Genomic DNA, 23,327 nt, shown 5'->3' with positions numbered 1-23,327 from the left:
GGCTGCAGCTCGATCGTATCACGTCCGGGTCACCAATATGAAGGAGACAAGACAACCTTCATGGCGCGAGAATCAACGAAAACTGGTTTAATGATACAGAGGGTTTGCGAGGTCTTTGCATTTACACCGCTTGCTATGGATGAGCTCGGGTAATATTTGCCGACAATTTTGCTACACTGCAGCTGCGAACCATTTCAAAGGCGTAGTAAACCACTAACGACTATTCCATACCGCTGTAATAAAAAAATTGTGTTCGTCTTCTTTTATCTTTTTGTTTCTTTTAACTCCCTGCGTTAAGATTTATAAATTGGTGAGCAAGGCGGCTTGCTGTGATCAGTTCGGCCCATACGTGTAATACCCCTGTCACACGGGGAAACTGAATGTCATTCCCAATGAACGGCATTCGTAAGAATGTCATTTGTTTAGTGCTACAGGGGTACGCAGAATGATATTGCACGCGACTGACATTCGCTAAGCGAATGTGTTCAAGGAACTCATTCACTCTTCCCCCTCGCACGAACTGCATACCCGGGACGGCAGAGAAGCAGTGAGAAACAACAACGTCAAGCATTCAGAACGACAGAAATGCGACCGAAAAATTTACAGTAATTAATTTTTGTAAAAATGGTGACATCTGAGATGAGGAAAGTTTACTTCTGTGTAAAGTAATGTTGACACGATACTACCCAACTACTCTCGTCCGCTGTCAACACGGACGCCATGCTCAGAGCCATGGCAGAAATAATGGCAGGAGTTTCGCCTACAGCCACTGTAGTTCCAGCCATATCAGCTGATGCGCGTGGCATTGTTTATCGCCAGCCGCAAAATCGTTCTCTGCGCGATCAGCCATCTTGTTTGGTGACCTCCTCCGTCCAGTTGCGTACTCGACTTGGCTTCGGCCTTGTACGACATGCAAAGCACGGACTCAAAGCAGAGCTCAGGTTCGAAGGCGCGATGTTGAACGTAGTTTTCAGAAGCATGCAAAAGTATATAAAGATTGAGAGCATGCACAGTCTATGAAGCTGTTCAACTATTTCACGAATCGCCATTATCATCAGCACGGAATGTCATTTCTCTTTACCATGTAGCTATACGCCTAGCCTTTGCGAATGACATTCGTACGAATGTCATTCGTTGGGAATGACATTCAGTTTCCCCGTGTGACAGGGGTATAAGATGTCATTTAAAGGAAGTACAGTTCGTAGATTCAATCACCTTTCTGTATGGTAGTTACAGTTGGCTTTTAGCAATATTAAACCTTCCATCTTCGCATCCGCGGCCACTGGCTTAAGGCAAACTAGGAGATGTGGCGAAGCCTTCGTGAAAAGGAGGGGGGTATTGTCATATAAGAACTAGAACTGCTGTCATAGAAACTACAGCAAAACAGAGAAAAGAAGTCAGGAAGTAGGAACTGTATAGGGGTATTCACTTTCGTGGACTTAGACCGCGAGAGAGCCATATAAGACGATGTCGGACGCAGGGGCCGCTGAGCCCCGGGAGCCACCGACGCTAATCCGGATCCTCTTACGCTTGCGGGGATTAGCTGTCATATTCACCGTTCATGGCCACACTAGGACCTGTTATTTTATATTAGCCACACTAGGACCGACGAACTATTTACAGATCAATGCAACATAAATTAGACAGTTTTCGCAACCGACGCGGTCCATACGTTCGATCAGTGTGTCGGTGGGTGCGTTGTAGGGGGGCAATGAACCGATCCGAACCTCATCAGAAAGAGTTTTATGGAACCGGAGTGTAACACCACTGCGATACACGTGGCGCCATCTTTCGTCAACAATAGAAGAAAGAGATTCTTCCGAGACCCAGTAAGCATTCTCTCACAGAGCCTACGTTGCTTTCGCGCCATTAGAAACCAAATCATCACCGTCATCATCATCTTTCACAGAACGATAACAAACGTATTCCCATATGTATGCTCGACCGATGCGACATCGTACAATTTACGAGATAGAACGTATGAACAGTTCTAAATCACCGGAGCATCCGCACTTGGAATGTCAATCAAAATGGCGGCAACAGACTTCTCGGATATTTTCTACGGCGAGTTTTTGACCTGTAGTCTAAATGATGATGAGCCAGAGATTCTGATATTCCCTCGAGGCTTTTGATGAACGGAACTTTGTGAGGAACCATTACGCCATCCGCGGAATACTTGACTGCTGCCGAGTAGATGGAGTCCATCGCGCCGTCGCCGGCCATGTTTTAGCTTCGTTCGGGAGACCTCGAAGGAGACAGACTGGAAGCACGGTATCTCAATTTGAGGGACCGTGCTGGAAGCGAACCGATCATGGCCTCGAAGCGGTCGGGAGAATCGCCGCGCGTGAAGGATAATCCCTAAGAGGTAAAATGCACGCGCGTGGTACCCTCCTCTCCCAACTGATCGTACCAGGCGAGTTCAACCGGTTCCCGAAAGCTCTTCATAGCTCGAAGTTGTTTTCCCCCGCTGGCAGGTCCACCAGTGACACCAAGCCTTTGTGTGTAAATAAGTATAAATTATTACTGTTTTTAGGACCTCACAATGCATGTGTATTGAATTGAATTTTATTGTATTTTATAGAAAAAACGTATCTCAATGAATGGCTCTGCAATTCTCCATGACCGCAATTAGCACACAATTGGTCTCCTCGATATTAACATTATCTGCAAGTTCTGACCGGTACCCGACCATTACCCCCGACAGGACCGAAACCCGTTGCCGGTCATCTCTCCAGAGATATGTCTGGACAGTTCTTCCTGAAGCGTGTCCAGGACACACGATAACATCCATGTCATCCACTCGTTCTCGCTGTCCTCACTCCAGCAGCTCACGTCTGCTCGCGCTCAACCACACTTGATTCGCGGTGCTAGCAATTGGCCGATGCCGAAGAACAAGTGACGAATGCAGGACACGGTTATACTGTGGCACTTTTATTGCCCAACTACATATGTACAGCGACGCTTCGAGGGAAACGTCCTTTCCGGCGCATCTGTTTGTCCATGCTGATGATCCGATGGATGAGCCATAACAACGCGCCACAAATGCACTCTGCCTTCCTGTATGGTGTACACTGCGTGCAGACCGCAGAAGAATAGAAGTGGCTGCAAAACTCGTGTACTGTAATACACTCAGAATAAAGGAATGCTAGTTGAGTTAATTACACTTGTACAGGCCCAAGATAATTCTCGCAGTTCCGTAACCTTGCGCCAATGGTAGATACTATAGGACAACGGATTTTAGTATCTCGGCACTCTATGGACACTCTGAGGCTCCTAAATTTGTGTCCTCGTTGTAGTTGGGCGATGACACTGTCCGTGGAAGAGTGGCTGAACGTCACAGCTTTGCGGAACAACTTGAGTTATAGGTGGGGAACTGCGAAAGAAACCAGACTACCAGACGGCGCGGGGAAATTTTGTTTCCGAGAAACAATCGGGATAGTGCTACGAGGTGCAACAGGGACTTGAACTGTACTGTCCTCCTTCTCATTACTGAGATAACTGATCGCAAAGTACACTGTGGATGATAAACTTCATTTCTTTCTTACATAGCATCGCGCAATTAAACAAACGATTCAATGCCTTTTGGCCATCCCGGCAAGAACGTGCGTTCAACAGACACATACAATACTACATTCCTTTAGAACAAATGAAATCGCCCAAGAAGAACCAGGTTATTTGCCAGTTCATGCCACGAGAGCGGAGCCAGTTTCGAGGTGACGCGCACTGCGCAGATGCCAACCACGTGTCTTTGCCAGAAAAGCTTCAAGTTCTTTGCACACCAAGAGGCCATCAGTTCACACACGTCCGTGGCACACAGTCCGACTAGGAACAGTAGGTAGGCACAGAAGAAACAGCCCCGAAAGCGAGTGGGCACACGAAACGTTCTCAGAGCACCTTGACCTCGGCTTCGACATCCACATCGCTGTCGTCAAGGTGGTCCTCGTCGTCTTCTTGCTGCCTTCCGGGGTGGTGGATAGGCCGTGGGGGCCCACTGCCCATACCAACGTCACTGAGGTCCGGATTGGGGTTAGTCTTGGTAGGCAGCGTCTGCTCGCGGGAACCGCCGCTTGACAGGAGCTCCCGCTCCTTAGAGTTGCGCCACTTCATGCGGCGGTTCTGGAACCAGATCTTCACCTGTGGAAAGGAAAGAACGTTACTACTCTATACTAAACTATCAGAGCAAGCAAACCGCACCTTCCCCCTACATCACCCCCTCCCCTCTCTATACTAAACTACTCCAAACTAAAGAAGGCCTCAAGGTGACGCAGTCATTAAGAGATCGCCAATCACAGCCATGCGCCCAGCGGCCGTATAACCTTTTAAGCAAGCCGCCATGAGCAGCACAGGCAGCCGTTCGTAGCTATGGGCTTGCTCCGTTTGAAATCGTCCGCTGCGATTAGATGAACCGCGACTTTGTGCGCTCACGCAGCGAAGGAGAGAGAGGAGACGTCAAGCAGGTCTTCATTAGGGACCTCGGCAAGACACCGCCATTAAGGGTATGGGTCCTGAGACTTTATGACATTTCAAGAACAACTCAAGCGATCCCAGAATGGCATTTCTAAAACAAAACAAATGTTTATTTTTCTAATGTTTCTAATACATTTCCAATAACAAATTGACAGCAAAATGAACGTGGGAGGCGTGTCCATTAATGTTTTGTGCTCTTGGGTCTTTGGTAATCATGTGCATTCTGTGTCAGCTGTTAATTACTCCCAACCTGCCCATTAGCACCAACTTCGTAGTAATAATGTCGTAATCGAGTACAAGCACCGCAATACGAAGTTGAACGATCGTATAGGAGATACTATACGAGAGAACGTTTACTTTTCTTCGCGAGTGTCCATGGCGACCGTGCTGGCTTCATCCGAACTAGGGACGAAAGTTTAAACCCGCTTCCCATTAGTTTTACTATCAACACAACTATAACCACCAGCGCAGTGTGTGCACAAGTGCCTGATCCATATGGGCCAGAGTTACCAATAAGAGGCTGCGAGGAGCCTGTTTAAATGGCGCCTTTATGTGTAAACTGACTGTGAGGCCTCGAGGCGGTGCCTCCGCAACGAGCACTAATTAAGGGAGCCGAGGAAATAATTCTGCTGTGTCGTCGTCGTTCGCTGCTCGCAAATAGAAAGGGACCCGGCAGCGGATAAATGGAATTTGTCAGCGGCAGCCCGCGCTCGCTTAATTGCCGGCCAGCGAAATTCTCCTCCCAAGCCCCGACGAAACATTTGCCCGTTAATACGTCAATATGAGCAACGACTGCGCAATTGTTTATTATTACCTGGTTGCGTAGAAATAGCGCTAAAGGCCATAGTCGGCTCGCGACGTAAAGTCGCGAATTATCGCCATAGCTAAAGGCCAACCACAGCACAGAATCATACCATTATCGCTCGTTATTTTTTTTTAAGAGAGCGGTGCAGTCCTTTCTGTGCCAGTTACCACGAATGCATAGTGTCCCAAAAGGGCGCATACCTCTCGCTTTCAACAAAACAAGAGGGAGAACGATATCATTCGAAATGATAGTTGGCTACGTCCGTGCTATAAGGTGTAGCTCTGTCTTTGTAGCATATACTAGCAAATAGGTCAGGGCATCGCCATGAACATTTGTAGGAGGAAACGAAGTTAGCGTTCGTGCAAAGCCGTTGTGGACCGTACGTTGTTGGGGGGTTCCGCTTGCAACGATGCCGATAGAATTGAACATAAAAATAAAATTAGTTTTGTCCTGTGTCTTCCCTAAAAGTGTATCGAGCTTTCTGAACCGCCCACCAAAGAGCTGCGCAGTGTTTCCATTAAGAATATTAATTTTTCTTTCCCTGACCTATAGCTTGCCGCACATTTCAAGTGTTCCTATACGCGTTGATACGCGAACGACGAAACCACGAATGGCATATACCAGCCAGACGGGTGAGAATATACCTACAACTTACACGGCAACCATCGTGTGGAGAGCGATCCACACAACAGGCACATGCGAATGACAATTTTCTTTCTCATCGCCCGCCATACGTATGTATGTATATATCTGCAGCATATACGGCGAACAGCATCCCATTGAGTACTCCCCTCCACATGCAGACGGCAAAAAGGGGTCTGAAGAAAGCAACGGCGATTGGCCACAGCTGTGGCAGGCTTCGTTGGTATTCAGCCGGGGACCGCTATGATTTTTCATTTAACGCTGGCAAGGGTGTAGCGGGGTGTCCATATTGCATGAAAATGGCGCATCGCGAGAACCGTCCGGGCGGGATCGCACCGTCAGCTGGCGCAGCACACCCATTTGGGGGCTCGTGTTTCGCGCCTCGGCGCCCGCCGCTTGCACGACACACGACGTGGAGGAATCGCACAGTAGACGCAGGGTCAACAGCCCGGGAATCCGACGCCCACGTCGGATCACGCAGCTGACGCAGGATCGTCTCGTACTTCCCTCGTATATAAACAAATCTATCTCCTTTTCGACATATTCGTCATCTTTGCCGATTAATGCGTCGACATATTACTAGCTCTTCGCCTCCATCAGTCCCGTTTTCTATAATCTGTTGCGGAGCTGCTGGACACCGGCATCATACCATGCTGGATGGGATTCATGCCGATGTGACAGGTTCCCTCAGATTTGGATGTCAGGAACAGGCCCGCTGAAGGCGAGCTTCCTGATTAATTATATTAATGGTATAACTCTGTTTCGTCTAGGTTCGGGAAAGCAGGCAGGATTTGTCTCTGCGGTGACCAGAGGGAAGTTAGGCATGTATAGAGAACGTCCTCTGCTTTTTTTTAAATTATTATTCCATTCCATCATCTTACATTCGGTGCACATGTGGTTTCCTGCCGCTTTGATCCCGTAATGTACGGCAGGACGCAGGTAGCTCACGGTGAGCCGCCGCCACGCAGCAACACGATAACTCGCGACAACCTGCCGAGGGGTCACTGGACGCTCATTCCCTAGTGAGCCAGATATTGCACTTCTCTGTGCAGATATATACGGAGCATTAACGAATGGTACTGCTTTGCAAATATGTGGACTAAAGATACTTCGCTAGAGTAAAATATGGTCGGATAATACATCGAATGCAGTCCAGGAAATGCAAAGAAACTGAGTCACAGGGAGAGCAAATAAACAAACCAAGTTTATTCCGCACTGCACAGCAAACTGGTCTCCGACGAACTGAAAGCGAGTAGCTTAAAGCCTGTTAAAGTCTATTGACCTAATGACTGTTTGGCAGGACTCCAGCAATGTGATCAGCCGGACTGAAGGAAACTCTTCGCCCTGCTGCTCAATTCCATCATTTCCATGTCGAATCCGGCTGTGTCAACACCAACGTCATTTTCTCAAATCTCTCCGGGATTTTGTTATCGGTTTTTTTATCGTACAGTAGCAGTTATTGTACATGTAGTGGTCGTCATTTGCTGTGGAGAACATCAGTCTATCCACCCCCACAGTCTCAATAGCAGAACATCAGTTATATGATCCTATCTGACAACCGTGCTGTCATATATCTTTGATAAGGCAAGTGAACAACAACGAAATGCATATACGGAACGAATTACACAGTTAATTTCTCCAGTTCGTCGTGAAAGTCCCTATGAAAGTTTGAACCCTATGGCATATAGAGCGCGCATTTTTTGCTCAGATGCAGAGCCACGATCCAGAACTATATTCAAAACCATATTTCCCAAACCGGAACGTTCAGGTTCAAGACACTATTATGGTGGTACAACAATTTGCGGATTAATGAACAGCTCCATGTACTCTGGACATTACTCACGATATGAGAAACTGTACGTTATTTTCTGTACACCTAAGACGCGCATATCGTCGTCGACGAGTACAGGCTTTCCCCCCTCTTTCAATACAGAGAGCTGCCTGTGTGTCATGCAACGATAACTTCCAATTTAAGGAAAGCGATCTGCTACATCAGGTACATGATGCCAGCATTGAGACGCTAAACTGCAGAGTTTCATTTATGCTCCCTGTTACAGCTGCTCCCTCGACACACATGTATAAGCATAGTGCAAAGCAATATGCGCGACGGAGTGCCTCTCGTTCGAGAGAGTCAAGAGCAGCAGCATCGTCGACATCTCAGCCCGGGCTCCACTGCATGAATAATTCACTGTGAGCCCGCATTGCGGAAAGCAGCAGCGTCGACTTGATCGCGGAGCGCGCGCTATGAAGTGGCCAATATTGCGCACTCCTTCGCAGGTTGCTCGCTGGGATATGAAATGCAGCCGAATCGACGAGAAAGAATGCGCGCTTGACGAACACGACGACGCCATCTTTTATTCATGGACGGCCAGGGCTCTCTGAAGAAAAGTCACGACAAACGCACGGGGCTACCGCGAATGCATCCTTTGATCCCGGTACAATCAAAAAAGTGGTCACCGCAATGAGTTTAGTAGCTTTAAACAGGTAGAGCGGTTCGCGAACGTTTGTATGCGGTGTGTGCTTGCCGAACTCCGACCTTCCCACATGGAGGAAGCTGATTATAATGATAACGATAATTCGTGACGCAGCGGCACACGGTTATTATCTTACCCACCGTAGAGTTAGTTCTTTAACACGCGCTAGGATCTTTGCAGACACTTACAGAGGTGTCTGCAGTCTTGTTCAACCTATATCAACGGTAATTCTCGTTACAATTAACCATGAAAATAACTTTAGAAACGTGACCTGAACAGGAAATATGCGTCAAACGTTACGAACATGTTTTCTGGTAGCTAAATATGCAAAGAAAAAGGTTCACTTCCAGTGCCGCTCTTACGTTGAACGGGATTATACGAGCAACGTTTACTACGGCACCCATTATCGGCCGTCCCTGGATGTACATGTGATGTGTAGATAACAGCACACTGTCTCAAAAGCGTGTGTCATCGTAAGTTCTTTCAATATCCCTGGGAAACTCACACAATTTAGGACTAGCATGAATATTATCTATGCAGCTTTTTTGGCACGGCGCGTTCCCAGCCGGATATTGTTTCCCCCGCTTGATTGTCTCTTATACATCGCTTTTGAGAGGGAGACTCCCTCCCCGCACAGTTGCGGTCAAGAGTCTTGTTCGTCGCTACAGGTTGTCCTTCTGTCAAAAACATTGGCGGTCACCCGCGATTCACCTCTCTTTCGTTGTCACCTCCGCCTGTTTTCACTGACCGTTTTTTCTTTCTTTCTTTCGATCGTTCTTCGGAATGCGAATAGCACTTGGTGACAGCTGGAGTCACTTTGAGGCGTTTAGGGCGCACTTCAATGGTGACCGTCCGTATGAAAGAAGTCATCGAGATGTTTCATTGTCGGTTTGTATGCGTGGATACGCAAACGGTCCCGCAAGTCAATATGGAATTTGCGCGTTGGTAGTGTCTTAGAACAAAGAAAACAAAAGATTGTGCGTGTGTTGTGGACTGGGGGTCTTGGGTCTTACGGTGTGTAGCTTTAATGGGCCCTGAACTGTTTCTGCACAATTAATTTCCAAACAGTCGCTTGTCAAGCTTATCGTTAGGATGAAATTGTAGAAGTTCGTGGACCATGGTGTTCCTACTCTAAAAAAATAATAAATAAAAACCGGGAAGAACGATATAGTACAGGAATTTGAAGTAATTGTTGCAAGTCAGCGGACATAGAGATGCCCTTATAGGCTGTACGAAGGGAGTTGCCTCAGGAAAGGAGCCGCCGATATTTCGAACAGAGACTGTTCTTCTTCTGGGCACCGTCCTCATCATTGGCATGGTATTTAAAGGGTTAGGTGTGACGTGTTAAAGGTTCATGCGAATTGTGGGTCAACAGCCCGGAGGGAAGAAAGGGTCCGTACGGGCTTACGGCCGGAGTGAGATGGCCGCTTCGTTAGAGTGTGGAGGGGATTATGTGAACGAAGTGATCTAGGCTCCAGACCGGTTACAGAAATGGGAGGTTCACGTACACGGGGACGGAACGGGACAACAGGCAAGAAATGGCAAGCATTTCGAAAGATAAGGAGGTTAGTGGTTACGTGGGGAAAATGCCAGCGCGAGCAAAGCATTTTTTTTAAAGATATATATTCGTAATACAAAGTTGTAGCATGCAATAAAGAAAGCAAAAAGCAGTGGCCATGCAGAACATAACCGATGATAGAAGGAATAGAAGGGAAAGGTCTGAGCATATTTTATTTGTGAAGTGTTTCTAGGGTGCCTTGTGATTTGTTGATACCGTACGGGTGAATAGCGTTGAACTTGTATATGAGATAAGACTCCCTATCTCGTCTGTCACGTGTGGATCTGAACCCGGTTTCTAGAATATACAGTTTAATGTTGTCAAAGTTGTGACCAGGAACGTTAAAGTGTTCGGCGACTGCTTTGGGGAGTTTGTTGGACGTGTCGGTTCTGTGTCCGGTGTCATTTGTTGGCCGGTTTCACCAATGTATAGGCTGTAGCTTGTCGATATAAAAAAGTAGAGTTTTTAAGGTGTAGTTCTTATAATAAGAGTTCAATAAAAGAGTTGGGTTCACATTGCTTTCGACGCACGTGAGTGAAATCGAAAGATGTGGTTGAAGAGCAGAGGCAAACCATTGGCCCCGCTTATTTGCATAAACAGCGTTGTCTCGTTAAACGAAGAGCCATGAAACTCTTGGCACATTTTAGTTGTCCTGTTTTTGTTGACATCAGAAGAAGTTTGATGATTGCAGACAAGTGTGCTTAGAACGTGCACTGAAAACTGTGGGACCTAAAATCGAGTGGGACAAGTATCCAGTGGGGAGTAAGCGAGTGAGTGTATCATGGGGCGTTGCTAACAAAGACGTGCATGAAATTTGGAAAAGCGACCTGTCGTAGCTTTAGGTGCGAAGAATACCAACAATCTTTCCCTCTTCTCGTATACGGGTGTTCATTGTGGCGTTATGAGGCTGTTATCGATATTGTTGTTGCGATCATTTGTAGCATTTTTATTGATATTCCTGTTTATCACGCGATGATGTCGTTGTTCGTGATGTCTGGTTGTTCCTGGTATTATCGTCGGTACCCAGATCCTCAGGGACACAATCTGAGGTGCGTGTGTTGTCCCCTTTTTTGTCCGTGCCTCTCGGTTTTCCAACATCGTATAGTTGTCTGGCGACGTGAGGCCACGAGTTATTATTACGATGAAGATGTTTCCAGGAAAAGAAGAGTTCCTTGCTTCCGCCTTGCTAATGTTCCTTACACTATCGACGCACAAAAGAGAGCCAAGAAGACCTCGAAGAAAACGAAAGGGAACGTGAGATTTCTAAAGCGCTTTAGTAGGACCTCATGGGCGGACTGTGTTGACTTTCTCTCACCGGTTGCTGCCAAATGCGAAGGATTTCCAAGTGCATGCTTACTTTCCTGTTTCGTGATGTGGGCATCCGGGGTAGGCGTGGTCTGACCTGTGTCCGCGGCCGAAATTTACGAGGGGGCGTTAGGAGGGTCGCCGAGGGAAAATTGAGACGTCCAGGGGCGGACGCGTAGTAGAAGCAAGGCACGCAAATTTACGACCCTTAGCGTACGCCCTCGGCTATAAATCGCTCGGCTATAAAGGCATTACAAGAGCTACATGCATATGCAATTGGGTGCTGGTGGAGAGAGGGAGAGATTTGTTTCACGCGCTTCTTAACGGTTTGGGTGATGACTCTTTTAAAAACGACTGAAGTTTCACCGCAACTTGTTATCCCGGCAGCAAATAAGCGAACATGATGCAGTGCGCCCCTATCCCCTGCGTCCCAAAGACAAGCGACAGGAAACAAGATAAGAATGCACGGGTAACGTTAGAAAGTGTCGCTACGTGTACGAAATTTCAATGCTGGCGAATATGATATACCGGGACTTAAGGCGTCGCGTGGTCTCAAGGTGTATTCATAGTCGAAATTTAGCCAATCACAAAAAGCGCGCGTTTCCCATTTTCAAGAAACTATCCCACTTAGGATTGAAGGGAATGATACCATACGGCATTACGAGTACTAGAAACTTCACCGCACCACACTCTATAAACCGTACGGAGGCGTACGCCATTTTTGTGGCAATTATGCGGTTCATAATTCCACAAAAATGGCGTACGCCCCCCGTTTTCACCAAATCAAGGAAGAGAACGTTCTCATTCGGTGTGATGGTTCGCTAGGAGCGTGCTATGTGGTGAAGTTCATTGCACGCGCTGAAGGCCTACCACTGCGCAAAAAGGTTGTCACTGCTGATTTGTGGAAAGTGCAGGGCGTACGACTTTGAGTCAAACTTAACATAGCTACATAACTGTCACGCCAAGACGTGCGCCTCCCGTTTTCAACGAATCAGAGGAGAGAGGATGATGGTTGGCTATGAGCGTGCTATGCAGTGAAGCTCTGTTTTTGGACTGTACACTCTGAAAACAGATGGTGGTGGTGGTGGTGGTGGTGGTGGTGATGGTGAAAGGGCTTGCTGTTGTCGGCCTCACAGAGGCGGGCAACGTCACGATTGACGCCCTGGGGGATGTGCGTCCCCGGACGGCTTCTAAGGGAACTATGTCTGAAAGCGTGTGAGGAAACCCCCCACAGAACTTCACCATATATAACGCCTTTAGCAAACCACCATCCCAAATGACACCGTGGTGCCCCCTATTTGCTAAAAAAAGGGAGACGTAAGCCTTTTTAGGACACTTATGCAGTTATGGTGATGGTCCCAAAAAGGCGTACGCACCGCGCTTTCCACAATCATTCTGCGCAATGGTTGGCATTCATCGTGCTATGTGGTGAAGTTCTGCTTTTAGAATGTAGGGTATTGACCACCTTCTGTATTCTGTTCCCAATAAGAACTGGCATCATACCCTGTGGTGTTGTTGGCGAAATTGAACGTAACCGCTTAATCATCAGAATCACTAGATCGGCCATTCTCGTCAAATGTCTTCGCCGACGGTTTTTTCTTCTTTCTTTTCTCTCCTTGTTCTTCTTCATCGTATCAGTCGCCACCTGTCGTTTAGCAGGACCACATATCCCGTAGCGATTTCTCAGCGACTTCTCAACAATAAAAGGGAAGAAATTAAATACGCGTCATCATAGCAGGAAATTGTTTCTGGGCGGGGCGCCGCTATTTATGGGCCTTTGTGCGCTGACCCGATCGCAGACCATGGGCGACTTTCGACGCGATAAGGGTGAATTATGGCGGAGGCGGAACTGTGCGCCCCACGGTTGGACGACGAACACCATGAATTTATGTGACCTGACTCGGGCCAACCCCTCCTGTGTAATACATACACCTTTTGCTTCATATTTACGTCGTTATAACCTGCGTAGTCCACGCTGTCCCGTTTTTTGAAGGGCAACATATCACGGCGATGTCTATACATTTTATTCGCCGCTCGCTTCCTTATTTATAGTGGCTATCAGAAGCTCTTGTTTTTTTTTTTTTTTTTTTGTTCGTCTCTCTCTCTCCCCCCCCCCCCCCCCTCTAGAACTATCGTGATGAAAATGTAAAGCCATCGGCGCAATGTCTTTGAACTTTCACCCCGCTATTATTCACGGCGGGTGTCTCTTAATTTGTCTCCTTTTTTCTTCTTCTTTCTTTTCGGTTTTGCAAGTGCTGCTTCACCGCATAACACGCTGAAGGTCATTCATTGCGCAGAATAGCCGCGGTTATATGGATGCGACAGAAGCGTTATCGCACCTCTTCGCACCTATCCCGACCGGTGGATTGGTTGATGTGGCCGTGTCGGAGAGGATTTGTTGCGATAAGTATATACGATATACGTTTTCGTCGCATTCATGTAAAAGCAGCTAATGACGCCATTATCATTCCGGATTTGTGGAAAGTGCGGGGCCTTTTGTTATAATTAACATAACTGCATAAGTGTCCCAAAACGTTTTCGACAGATCACGGGAGAGAACGATACCATTCGGGATGATGGTTGGCTAAAGGAGCGTTTTATGCAGTGAAATTCTGTTTTAAGAGACCGCTCGGCAATAGAGAAGCAAGTGCAAACACTCTTAAAAATGAGTTTCACACTTTCACCACATAGCACGCTCCTAGCGAACCATCATCCCGAATGACAACGTTCTCGCTTCTGATTTATTGAAAACGGGAGGCGGAGCATATTTTGTAATCATTATGCACGTGCATAATGGCACACAATAAGCTCCGCTTCCCATTTTCAAGAAATCAGAAGCGAGAACGTTGTCATTCGGGATGATGGTTGGCTAGGAGCGTACTATGTGGTGAAACTCATTTTTAAGAGTACAGAGAGAGGTTCTGTTTTAAGGGTCACATTTGGGACTTCTTGTCATCAACAGCCCTCTCCGCCCTGCTTTGATTACCGGACCCCTTATCCTATCCATCATCATCTCTCATCACGTACAAGTGGCACTGGGGCAGCGCTCAGCCTGCTGGCCGGCATCAGCCTCATCTCATCATCGTATCTCTATTTGTGCGTGTGTGTGTTTTAAGGGGTCTTTTTTGTAGTGTTGAACTCATTAATCAAGCTTTTATGGTCGTTGTCTCTGCGTATGTACGACTGGGAATGTATAGCGAACAAGTGATTTGGTGACGTATCGAAATTTTCCAATCACATTTTTCCAGTATAGACCACTTTGTATAGTCCCTCAACACCCGTGCCCCTTCGTCTCTTAGATATGGTGTAGTTGGTATCGTGAACCCCGGGGCGTGTTTTGGTGTAGACCCCTTCGTCTCTGCATGGGAATCGCCAGAACGCGTTCCTGCTTTCTACCTGTCGCGCCTCTGATGCCCTGGACATTTCCACTGGTTTTTCCACTCCGTAGGAATTTGGGACGGATGGCCCCTTGGATGTTATTTCGGTCATACAAACCAACAATCAATTAGGATAGCCCTGTACTCCATTGTTGTCCTGAAAACTTAATTTGGGGAATGCGCTTACGTGATATTCCATCCAGGGAGCGAGCAGTTCACGTAGCTCTCGGCTACACTGCCACCAGTAGCAACGAAGAGTGCCAACTCTCCATGTTTCTAGACTTATAGCCTATTTACGTAGAATCTCGTGTAACTGGCCAGCACGCATCATGAGTATGCGCCCATACATGGCTCAACTTAATTTAGTGTGTCCCATCAGATGCCAGCTTTATTACATATACTTTATTTATTACGTTAACAATTTTAAAATCGAACCGTAGGATTTACACTGATTAATGTATAGCTAGAGAAGCACTTAGGTTCTATATCCGTACATGGGAACCTGACAGCTCTATAGAACTGTAGAGCTGTAGAACTAGACTATCCACAACGACAGCTGCAGCTATCTGGAACTTCTGTAAATCTGCGAACTTCGCCCTAACATTTTGCGCTGTCAGACCGTATACCACCGCGACTGTATCTGGATTACTTGTCAATCCTCCATTGCAATTGCGCTTCATGCTTTCGAAGCAGTATTATGGAGTATTGTTGAAATGGAATGCCGCGCACATATTGATTTTGGCAGGAGATCCCGTCATTGACACAAGATTGATACCTTGATCACAATACACATTCGCCAAATCTTCTTCTTTCTCAAATATTGTTTTTATCGTGAAGAAAGTCACCGTTATGAACTATACACTACAACCTGCGCGGAAACTATAGTTCTGAGCATGCCGTAGGGAATTTACCGAACGGACTTGGCGAGCCAGGGGGCTTAATCGCTTCATCGTCGTTACTGTCGTTATGAGCTAACGAGCGGCGGGAAATTCAAAATGATGGGCACGTGAAACATTACGCGTGACGTATCCCACGCCCTTCACGTATCGCGCGAAGAGCGCCGTGCACGTGTTTTATCACGTGCCCTTCTCGACGAGTGCCCCGCCTCTCGTTAGCTCCTAACGCGTGCAAGTGATTAAGCCCCCAGGCTATATAGCTGAACACTGCTGCGCATGGAGTGGCTCATGAAGAATACTGTGATATTTAGATATTCAGAAAACCTTGAACAAGCTCTAACAATAATCTATGTACCACTGTACCTGTGAGTCCTTGAGTCCGAGCTTCTCGGCGAGCTTCTTTCGATCGGGCTTGCTGATGTACTTCTGTATCTGGAAGCGCTTTTCGAGGCCCTGCCGTTGAGCATCCGAGAATACCGCCCGACGCATCATTCCTCGACGGGGCTTGCCTCTTGCTGTAGCTGCCCAAGGGAATGTGGCTGGTACAGGGAAACCCAGACCCCCATGAGGTCCTCCTCGTGGCCCAAGGGACATGCTATGGTCTCCATGAAGTCCTGGACCTAGGGCTGAAGACACATGGTCTTATTAGACGATCACACATCGTGACAAAGGCGACTTTCGAGTCTTACCGTCGTCGCTTACAAAACGGCACCACCCTGGATAAACGAATCAAGGGATACAGGGAATGCTGATTTGACATGTGCTTTTAATAAGAATGGGGAATGCTTTTTTATGAATCCATTCGACATCGATTGAGCCAAACTCAACCGATTCTATCGTGATATCGAAGCTATAGTGCAGAGACGCTCCCATAGATGATATGGGAGGTACTGCAAAGACACTCCGGACGACCAACGTAGAACATACCAATAGCTAAGGTGACACCTTTGTGATTTGTACAAAGCCACAAAACAGGTTGTGTCTCTTGCGTCTCCTGTGTCGTTGCATGACGTTGCGATCAAAGGACTGGACTAGCTTGTTTACCATTGAGCCACTGAAGCAGTTTTTGTCCTTATTAAATGTATGTTGTGCAGGTATTTACATTAGGTCTCTGTTCACCTGTCGCGATCATGCTATTTGCAACTCGGGGTGCCATCAAATAGTCCACAACTAAATCCATTACGAAGGTGTCCACAACTAAATCGCATTACGAAGTTCAAAGACATATCAAATCCTTCCGGCACCTCCACAAACCATGTCCCAGGAACAATGGTGAATTTCACCTCGTTAATGACCCCATACAATGTTCACATTTTCTTGCTTTTCTTCTTTTTAGTGGTCGCACCGCAGAAGTGACAACCAGAAACCTTATGGAACACAAGTTTGCCAAAACTATATTTCAATAGGGCACATAAAGAGAATTTCCAATATGGCCTAGGTCGCTAGTGCGTGATCAAAATACCAATCATCACGATCAAATATTTTCCAAAAGCAGCTAGGTGTCTTGATCACAGAACTAAATCAGCACTCCCGCATCAAAACTGACGTTTCCATTCCAGCCTCCGGCGGAGGCTCTTCTCTTCTTCTCCCCCGCATTTAGGGGCAAGGAGAAAGCGCACTTCTTGAACGATAAAAGTTACCTCCAAGTGTGATGAACTATTATAATGGAAATGAACTATTCTGAGGCTGGAACACTGGTACTGACAAACACAACACAAGCCTCAAGGTGCTAAGGAACATGAAAGACAGAAATATGGCAACCTGCCGCATTTCGATCCTCCAGATCCGACATTTCTCTGGGGCCGTTTCCTAGCTCTCACCTTGTTGGTTCGATAATTTTTCTAAAAGCGGCGACGGCATCATTGCACCGAAGGGAACGTGCATCGTCATTGCGCTGAACTTCTTTAACAATTAAGGAGTTCATCAGCCAAAGTTGACAAGTGACAAGAATAATGCCAGGCAGGTTGCTGGTGCGGCTACAAGGTTACCCAATTGACGTGGAGTATACAGATATTTATCGTGTTTCAAAATAGTTTATTTATTTGTCTTCCCTGTTTTCATACGTTTTACTTCCCTAAATCTCTAAATTTTCCAGTTTTATGAAGTTATATTCATAGATCGCGCGGATACACTGTATATGCATATATAGAATTTGATATCTCTTGGAACTAAAGCGTTCAGGGTAAAGCATTGAAAAATGTTGATTCCTTTATGTACTTAGGTGTTATTATTAGGAACGATTTAAAATGGGATATCCATGACAATAATATATGCGCGAAAGCTACTCGACGGCTTTGGATGCTAAGGAGGAAATTCTGCTATGGAGCATCAAAAGAAATTACATTAACGGCATATAAATCGTTAGTCTAGGACCCCTATTCAGGTATGCTATCAGAAAAAATAGAGGAAATACAGAGACCAGCAGCGCGATTCATATTGTCCAGGTTTAGAAGGACTTCTTCGGTCACACGTATGCTGCGTGAACTAAATTTAGATTCACTCGCACATCGGAGTAAAATACATAAACTGAAACTGTTCTTTATTTTTTACAATAATCAGTTAAACATAAACACTGATAAATACATTATTAAAGTGTGCCCGCGGTCGACACGTATAAACCATGAAGTAGTCCAGCGGTACAGAGCTAGAATAAATGTTTTCAAGAGCTCATTTTTTCCAGATGCTATATCTTTATGGAACCCGCTTCCGGCTCAAATAGTTCGTGAGAATTATGCTGGTTTTTAAAATGGCAGTCTCGCAGTACTTTCTTGCCAGATGTTTCTTTTTTGTTGAAACTCTCCTGTATCCCTTTGACAGGATCAACAGTATGTCAAAATAAATAAATATGGGAAAAAGGAAGCGGAAACTGTATGTATGCACGCCAATTATGACATTATAGCTCCCCTGTTGTAATTCCAGCACTTGATTGCTGTTTCGGCTTACTTCAGACCTCATCCGCAGTGTGTAGGCATCAGTGGAGGATCGAGGAGGGGGGGGGGCGATCGCCCCCCCCAAAACGTCAGTTTATTCATCGGATTTCCCTGTCCCCCGTCACCCACTAGGCGCTTACACAACGAACACCCCCCCCCCCCCCCCCTCGATGTGAGGCTCTGGATCCGCCCCTGGTAGGAATGTTGCAACGTTCGGGCTCGCAGCTTCAGAAGGACATCAGGTTCTACGTGATGTCCGTCCTCTATTTTCACTACCCAAAACGGTACAACTAAGGCGTTACCTGAGTTACCATAGTAGTTATGCCTCTGTGTAGATGTCTGTTGTGCTAGTGTAATGAATTTATTGCTACAAACTTGCAGGTCCAAAAATGTAGAAAAAGAAATAGGGTTCAATTTATCAGAGTTCGAGGTAACTCGTTACTGTAACTAACTTCCTTTTTTTTTGGTAACTTGTAGCTTAATTTGGTACTTTTGCGCCGTGCTTTCACAGGATCTCGTTTCTTTTTCAGGTAACTTTGCCAAAGTAACTTAAGCTAAGGCCCAAGTTACTTTTAATCCGCTTTTCACTCACGTCCACATATTTCCGGTTCTTTCATGACATTTTATGCCATAAAAAGTGGTATTCAATCAATGACAATATTCTATTCAGGAAGTAAGAACCGCTGCCATTGAAATGAAGCTCAACCATTGTGAACCAACAGGAAGTAAGATGCAAAGCGTTCGACTTGTTGGACATACACGAAAAACGATCTAAGCGTGTGTCACTCCTTCGCAGGCAACTCAAGGCCTAACTCCACTGCTCACGCGCGCCGCACCTGTGTAGTGCTATTTCGTTTTCGAAGTAACTTGGAAGTAACTCGTTCTTTTTTTTAAGTAACTCGGTAACTGCGAGTTACATTTCGGGCTGAACAACTTCGTTATTAACTTAGTTACATTTTTCACACGGTAACTTAACTCGTAACGAGTTCTTTTTGACGGATAACGTCTCGATCTGTGCAATGTATACCTCCCTCTATATAAAAAAAGAAAGAGAAACGCATTTCGCCCGAGCGCACGGGGACTATCATCAGAATGTTGTATATAAATTTTAGCTATATTGTATTGACCCTCGTCTTGCGTACATTCTTAGAAACCCTTTTACATTTATACAAAAACATTTATGCATTTTACAAAAACATTTATGCCCTAGTTAGACGGCAAACCTAAGGCCCTTAGCGGAACGGCAGTTACCTCACCTGTAGTCCAACCCTCATTTCGAATGACATCGCTCTCTGCTCTGATTTGTGAAAACAGGGGGCCTACGCCTTTTTTGGTGGCAATTATGAACTGCATAATTGTCACAAAAAACGTGCAGGATAAGGCGGGGCAAGGTGAGACACGGGGCAAGACGCGACATTTTTTTCTCGATGCCGACTGTCTCAGAGACGCGTGCTTGCTCCAGCCTCCATGTGCTTGAAACTTTAGTCGTAAGTGGCTCTGCATATGCGCTTTATTGCACGTGTGAATCGTGCAGATTGATTTATGCGTTGAAGAGAAAAAAAATCTGTTTTTTCTGCCTCGAATGTATAGACCCGCCAAAAAGGCGTGATTTTCTGTAGTCATTTTTCTGGTCATCTCTTAAGCAGCATTTCGCAGGCTTATCTTGTCAATGTAAGTCCACAATATATTTCTCTATTCATTAATCTAGATATCTGCAAACAAAAAAAAATCCGGTGTTGAGCAGAAAAATTCATGCAACCGATGACATGCACGGGACAACACACGGCAATTGAATGTAATTTAAATTTAATGCAATTTAATGTAATTTAGAAACGGATATGTCAACTATTAGGTGGCTTTATGCTTGTTCCTCAGTGATTTCTCTTTTGCATATTACCTAAGATTTTCCAGCAAATTTTCCTGTTTCCTAGGATATTTCCTGCTTAGCAGAAGCGCACGCACCAGCGGCACATCAGACTGGCTGTGCCTTGTTCGCAAAGTACGGTGAAGCGAAATAGCACTGGGTTCTGTGTGGTTTTATTGCACATCATGTGGGCTGTGGGCTGAAGGTGGTTGTGTAGGAGCCCACGGGCTTTACTTTGTCTGCTTGGATGGCAAGAACTAATTTGTATAGTTCATTATCACGCGGCGTGTCTTATCTTGCCCCACGCGATGTCTCATCATGCCCCGAGGGTTGGGGCAAGATGAGACAATCTGCATTTTTAAATTTCTTGTACTGTGTTTATTTTTGACCGGCAACGTCCCTTCTGCATTTAAAGTTCAGAAGCTCTAGACCCCTGAGAATGTGCCTACGGATATAGTTTTTTTAAGCATGAAAAATAAAAATTCTACATTCAATTGCAAATTTCTGTCTCATCTTGCCCCACCTTATCCTACACTCTTAAAAATGAACTTCACCGCATAGCAGGCTCCTAGCCAACCATCATCTTGAATGATATCGTTATCTGCCCTGGTTTGTTGCAAACGGGAGGCGTAGACCTTTTTTGTGGCAGTTATGAACAGCATAAGTGTCGCAAAAAAGGCGTACGCCTCCCGTTTTCAAGAAATCAGGGCAGATAACGATATCATTCGAGATGATGGTGCGATTACAGGTGAAGTAACCGCCGTTCCGCTAACAGCCTCAGGTTTGTCATCTGACTAGGGTATTAGAAGCTGCACTCGCTTATTTTCTTCTGGACGTACACTCTTAAAAATGAACTTCACCACATAGCACGCTCCTAGCCAACCCTCATCCCGAATGACAATGTTCTCGCCCCTGATTTGTCGAAAACGGGAGGCGTACGCCTTTTTTGTTGTATTATGCACGGCACAGAATAGGCTCCGCCTCCCGTTTTCAACAAATCAGGGGCGAGAACGTTGTCATTCGGGATGAAGGTTGGCTGGGAGCGTGCTATGTGGTGAAGTTCATTTCTAAGAGTGTAGTGAGTGAATATTCGCTGCCGTTCGTGAACACTGGAGGGAAAGAGTAGCATTCAAATACATTTCACGGACACCTTTCTTTTCTTCTTTTTTTTACGTTATGATAATGTTCCTTTTAATGTTAGAGGTCGCCAGGAGACTACGGTTGAAACATCCCATCCCGCGTCGATCGGTTTATAGCTCGTTATGTTCAGAGTGTATTTACTTCAGAAGGTTTGGAGAGCTACCCAATACACACCACACCAGTTCCTCCAATCACGAACACTCTATTTTCTACAGAAGGCGTTTTAAACTTATTATTAGAAATAAACACAAAGAAAAACTGTGGCCCCGATAATGTTCCAAACGAATTCCTGCGTCGTTATGCAACTTGGTGCGCCCGGTATCTACAAGTAATTTTTCAAAAGTATTTTGAGACTGTCCTCGTGCCAACGGATTGGAAAATGAGTAAAGTGATTCCTATACATAAGACAGGTGATCCTCAGCTTCCTTCTAACTATCGTCCTATTTCATTAACTTGTACTGCCTGTAAGCTTATGGAACATATTTTGTTCAAGCACATTATGAAATATGTAGAGGATAACAATTTACTCAGCTCTCGGCAACATGGTTTTCGGCGCTGGTTCTCAACTGTAACACAGCTTAATTTTGATCTTGCTGAGGCATTGGACATTGGTTACCACGTCGACGTCATCTTTATTGATTTTGCTAAAGCGTTGAATTCAATTCCACATAACAAACTCATCACCAAGTTAAAAACAATTTTAAATAATACAAAGCTAGTCGGATGGATAGAATCTTATCTTCGGTATACGTTCAAATAGCCTCCACTAGGTCACATATTCTGGATGTAATATCAGGCGTGGCCCAGGGCTCCGTTTTAGGTTCTTTGTTGTTCTGCTTGTATATTAACGACATTCCCAATCTGGGCGTTACAATGCGTCTGTATGCAGACGACACAGTGCTTTATAAACGTATTTCTTGCATAGACGACCAGGTAGTACTTTCGAGAGCCTTGGAAAATATAGTTCAGTGGCGTAATAAATTCCAACTAAAAGTGAATACAAAGAAAACTGTGCTTATGCATGTAACAAGAAAACGTATTGTTCTTCCGCATAATTATTCTATAGGTGATGTCTCCTTAAACGTAGTCAATTACTACAAGTATCTTGGTGTATACTTTCAATCAAATCTTTCATGGACTAAACACGTAGAGACTGTAGTCCAAAGAGCTCTGGGAAGGTTGTTCCAACTCAAACGTCTGCTATACGATACTCATCTTACGATGTGAGGTTAAAAGCGTATAAATCGCTAGTCTTCCCATTAATGCAATATACCTGTCCAGTTTGGGATCCCCATTTTGCCATACATAAAAATAACTTAGAAAAAGGTTCAGAAGAAAGCTGCCAGATTTATTTTTGCAGATTATCGCACAACAACATCTGCATCAGGTTTATGTCGCAAGGCTAATTTGCTACCAGTGGAAGAATGTTTCAAGCTACAGCGCCTGAAATATTTGTTTCAGTTGATGACGAGAACCCCGCCTTCTTCGCGTTTGATCCTGGATTGTCACATTTCTAGACACAAGCATAATCGACATTTAAAGGACATCCTAGCTCGTACGGATGACTTTAAATACCCGTTTTATCCAAAAACAATACGTGAATGGAACAGCCTTCCGGCCGCCATTGTGAACCAAGGTGATATGTGTAATTTTGTTGCAACTTTAGAACCTGTTTTGCAGTCTAGCCACCTGTAACGGTCCACATGTGGACCAACAGTATCCAAAATAAATAAATATTCCGCCACGGCGGCATGTGCGGAAGAAATGTGGCAGATAACGATATCATTCGAGATTATGGTTGGCAAAGAGCGTGCTATGCGGTGAAGTTCATTTCTAAGAGTGTAATACACGGCAAACGTAAAGGAGGTA

The 23,327-nt window shown here is 45.6% G+C and overlaps 1 protein-coding gene across 2 annotated transcripts in view; it reads right to left on the bottom strand.

Moving 5' to 3' along the window:
- Positions 1 to 3,510: 3,510 nt before the first annotated feature.
- Positions 3,511 to 23,327, bottom strand: part of LOC135395458 (homeobox protein BarH-like 1) — an 84,029-nt gene continuing 64,212 nt past the window's right edge. For both annotated transcript variants that reach the window (XM_064626656.1, XM_064626657.1), the window contains 2 exons: positions 15,888 to 16,150; positions 3,511 to 4,134 (listed from right to left, as the gene is read on the bottom strand). In XM_064626656.1, the coding sequence (XP_064482726.1) occupies positions 3,886 to 4,134; positions 15,888 to 16,150 (512 nt within the window). In that variant the 3' untranslated portion in view covers positions 3,511 to 3,885. The remainder of the gene's footprint in view (positions 4,135 to 15,887; positions 16,151 to 23,327) is intronic.

This window comes from Ornithodoros turicata, chromosome 5, assembly GCF_037126465.1.
Source record: "Ornithodoros turicata isolate Travis chromosome 5, ASM3712646v1, whole genome shotgun sequence".
Classification (NCBI taxonomy): Eukaryota; Metazoa; Arthropoda; class Arachnida; order Ixodida; family Argasidae; genus Ornithodoros; species Ornithodoros turicata.
This window is presented reverse-complemented; position numbering and strand designations above follow the sequence as displayed.